General features: G+C 39.5%; 1 protein-coding gene across 1 annotated transcript in view; it reads right to left on the bottom strand.

Annotated features, from left to right (window-relative positions):
• Nucleotides 1-3006, bottom strand: part of LOC102494318 (triadin) — a 126929-nt gene extending 123923 nt beyond the window's left edge. The window contains exon 1 of the mRNA XM_006161620.3: nucleotides 2739-3006. Within this exon, the coding sequence (XP_006161682.1) occupies nucleotides 2739-2760 (22 nt within the window). The 5' untranslated portion in view covers nucleotides 2761-3006. The remainder of the gene's footprint in view (nucleotides 1-2738) is intronic.
• Nucleotides 3007-4214: the final 1208 nt, after the last annotated feature.

The following is a 4214-nucleotide window of genomic DNA, read 5'->3' as shown; positions in this document are numbered from 1 at the left end:
TTTCTGGGGCCAGCAGTTAGTGTAATGGCTATGTTGCTGGACTCCCACATATAGTCAACTGCGGTTCGAGTCCCAGACCCAGAGGCTTAAACTCACGCCGGGTGCGTGTGCGTGCATGCCCAAGATCCTGAGAGGAGAATGGAGGAGAAGGGACTGCGGCATGGCCATCCCCCCTGGGGGGTGATTTCTCACTTTCTGTCTCTCTGTCTTTCTCTGTCTCTCTGGCGAGCACACGTGCCCTATAGCAAAAGCCTCTCAAAAAAAAAAAAAAAATTCTGGCCTATACATTGTGCTTTTAATATTATTATTATTTGCCAGCTGGTGTGAACACTTGCCAGAGAGAGACAACAAAAAAAAGAGAGAAAGATAGAAAGCGTCCCTCACTCCATGACACATGGTCACGCCATAGTCCCTTCTCCATTTCTCCTTCCTGTTGGGATTTTTGGGTGCACAGGTACATTTGCCAAGCAAGTTTTGCAAGTTGCCTCATCCAGTACTTCAACTGCATGGTTGACCATGTGGGGTTCAGTCATCTTATAACCATCATGGCATGGGCTGGCCTGGGTTGCTAATTTTTTATGTTTCTTTTCCTTTCTAAGTTTCCTTGTTTCTGGTAACTTATTTGAAGGAATCGGGCTGATTGTACTGTGAAGGCTGCCATAGCTTACTGCATCCTAGCCGTGCACTTTTTAGCATATTTCTCATTCATCTATTCCTTGGAAACTTGAGGGTATGCTATTTTCCTGTTTTTTCATTTCTATTTCCCTCCCTCTCTCTTTTTCTCTTTCTTTGAGTCAGAAAAGGCAGTTCTAGCTATTATTTTAATGGTTGGTAGAGTTTTGCCATATAATTTGTCAATGGATTGCCTTTTTTTTTCCCCCAGTTCCCAGGCTTTTGCCTAGCTATCAGTCTCACACTGTGAAGGAACATATTTGACATGACTCTGTGGTCAAAGCTGGGTGCAACCCAAGCTATACACTGTACAACTGTATGAATTCAGGAATATTCCCTAACCCTCCTAAACCTCAGATTCCAATTCAATAAATAGCAACAATAAGAGCATTAAGATATTTTCCTGTAAGAAGTTTTATGAATCAAGTGCAAAAGTCTACCAAGCGTAATCCATAGGCAGGCCATGAATGGTTGGGTCCACTAACCTCCTGTATCAGCTGGCAATCCATGCCCTGGACAGAGGTAGGGATACACACTCATAGGTATCTTAACAACCTGAGTAAGGCTAAGCAAGATGGTCTTATAGACAGCTCCTTTTAAGACAAACTAAAGACCATAGAGAAAAAAATGTCTAATGAATAAGAAACATGCTATTTATATTCAGTTAGTGAATTTTTGGCTGAAATAGGTAAAGAGTAACCTGAGATTCTCTTATAGCAAAGAAAAAAACTCTCTCTCTCTCTCTCACACACACACACACACACACACACACACACACACACACACTAAATTTAGGGAACTGGCTTCAAATCTTGGCAGTGCTGTGATCTTGAGCAAGTCACAGAACATCTCTGTTACAGGATTTTTTTCCCTAAAAACTGTAGATAACACTACCTCCTTAATAGAACTGTGTGATGTTTAAATAAATAACCACACATAAAGTTCTGAGCAAAACACCTAATACATGGAACTCTTGTCAGTAATTCTTCCTAGTTTAGAGTGACACACTGAATTTCTCAGTGGAAGGTACAAGTCTTTCCATAAATATTGACTAAAAATCTCTAATAGAAATGATTGTGTCTATACTAATTTCTATCCCCAAAAACAAAAACCACATACTCTATGTTTCAATGGTCTGGTTAAAAACAAGCAAGCACAGCATTCAACTTGGAAGCTGACGAGAGCACCACCTGTCTGGTCTTCTTACAGCTGTCAGAAGTAAATTTTAGATCCACCTCACATTGTAACCCCAGCTACAACCAGAATGTATCTGTATCCAAAATACTTCAGTCTTACTACCATGGTCAAACAATAAAAATGATATTTTTCAGTAGATTTTCAGTATAAGTATTGAAAAAGAAAATGTTTATTTCACTATAAACATATAAATCATTTACAGGAAAGAGAAAAATGAGTTTGTGAATAGAATGAGAATTCTAATAGTTAATTGCTTTATTTTTTAAATTGTATTATCAACAGTCAGTTTGTAGAATCACAGACTTAACCTCTAAATATCCAGCAATAGTAAAATACAGACAAATTGGGAGTACTTAGACCTTAAATTGTTCATAAATCCCATTTGTATCTGTTTGTTTATATATTCTAGTTAGAAAGAAAAAGAATATATGAGATCTCCATTTGAAAATATCATAAAGCTAAAATGCCCAAATCATCTTTTTCAATTTAAAGATTTAATGTAGTATTTTAAGTCATCCTGGTTTCCATCCTTGCAAGGCTTGTAATTTTTGCAAGATTAGGTATCAGCCATCATGTTACATGACCATAGCTATTTTTAGAGGTGTGGGTGAGAACTGTTAGCTAGGGGGGCCTTTGGTACTGCAGACAACAGTTTCCACATGCAAAATTTCAGAGAAATCTTTTCTTACTCCCACAACATAAAGAGCTGGCAGCCTTTCAGCTCCCAAATCCATTTCTCTGGTCCTATATGGAATTATTGACCAAGGCAATTACCTAAAAGCAACAATTTAAATGGACACATAGACAATGTGGCTGTCATTTCCCACATTTTTCTCCTACTTGGTACTATTGGGAAGTGGTAGCAATACCTTCAGCAGTGATCTCAGTCATGGTGGTCGTAGAAAGTAAAAGTCAGGTGAAAACTTGCAGTCAAACAGCACTTTGCAGAATACTTTAGAGAACTCTGGTAGGGGGTTCTGTTTTCGAACCGGAGGGCTCTTCGTTTTCCTGGTTGTTTCGGCTGCTTCTTTGTTGTCCTGTTGAACTTTGTCTCTTCTCTGCAGAGTTCTCCCCCTGGAAACAACCTAAGCCCTTTACAACCAGCACTTGTGGCTCAGCTAGAAGTATCAGCTTCAAACAAAAATAGCCTCATCTCCCTAGGACTCTTCAGCACTTTTTTTTTTTTTGGAACACACACACACATACACCGGCTCCTCAGCTCTAAGCAGAGACAGGCCAACAAAAATGCCAAAGGAATGAAAACGACTGTCTAAGCCCCCACAGTTTCTCTAAGATAATTACAGACCTTGGGGTCTGTGTCAGAAAACAAGAAATAAAAGAGTTGAAAGTAATCTTACCCATGACAGCTCAGATTTATTCTTAGTGCCCTTAATGCTCAGAACATTCCTCTTTTCCTTATTTGGTATGGGGAGGGTCCTATAATGTCTACCAGAGGCAAAGAAAAGTAGAGTCTTAAGTAATGTTCTCAAATTTGATTCTCTGCTGGTCCAAATTCACTTAGCAAGTGTGATTATTTACATAGTGCTACACTTAGAATTGTTACTATTAAATTCTGAAACTTTCTTCCAAACCTGTCATGTTGTGGGATATTTAAATGCTCTAAACACCAGCCAGCCAGTGGTGTGGTGTTTAAGGCAACTGGATTCCCCATGGCAGACTTTGTGGTTTAAGTTCTAGACCAAGCAGCTTGAAAAGCATACTGGGCATGTGTTCATGTGTGCTCAAAATCCTAAGAGGAGAATGGAGGAGAAGGGATTGCAGCGTGGCCATCACCCCTGGGGAGTGGTTTATTACTTTCTCCCTTTTTCTCTTACTCTTTCTCTGTCTTGCTTTGGACAGCACATGTTACCTATAGCAATTTTTTTTTAAAAAAGCAATGATCAGGGGCCAGCAATTGGCATAAAGGCGATGTCTCTGGACTCTCATGTAGTCAACTGTGGTTCGAGTCCCAGAACCAGTGACATAAACTCATGCCAGGTATGTGTGCGTACGTGCCCAAGATCCCTACAGGAGAATGGGGGAAATGGGATTGTGGCATGGCCATACCCCTGAGGGGGGTTTTCTCGCTTTCTGTCTATCTCTCTCTGGCTTTCTGGCTTTTTGGTGAGTGCATGTGCCCTATAGCAAAAAACCTCTCCCCCCCAGATAAAAGGAATAATCATCACAAAATTAAGAAAAATTCTAAACACTGAAAAGTAAAACATATGCAATGTGGGGTCACAGGAGAATATTTAAGAACTTATGAATCACTAGGCTTTTTATGAATTAATTATTTTATTTCACTTTGTTATTATTATTTAATGTGATCAAAGACAGAGAGAAAA

This window comes from Tupaia chinensis, unplaced genomic scaffold, assembly GCF_000334495.1.
Source record: "Tupaia chinensis unplaced genomic scaffold, TupChi_1.0 Scaffold138683_1, whole genome shotgun sequence".
NCBI lineage: Eukaryota > Metazoa > Chordata > Mammalia > Scandentia > Tupaiidae > Tupaia > Tupaia belangeri.
This window is presented reverse-complemented; position numbering and strand designations above follow the sequence as displayed.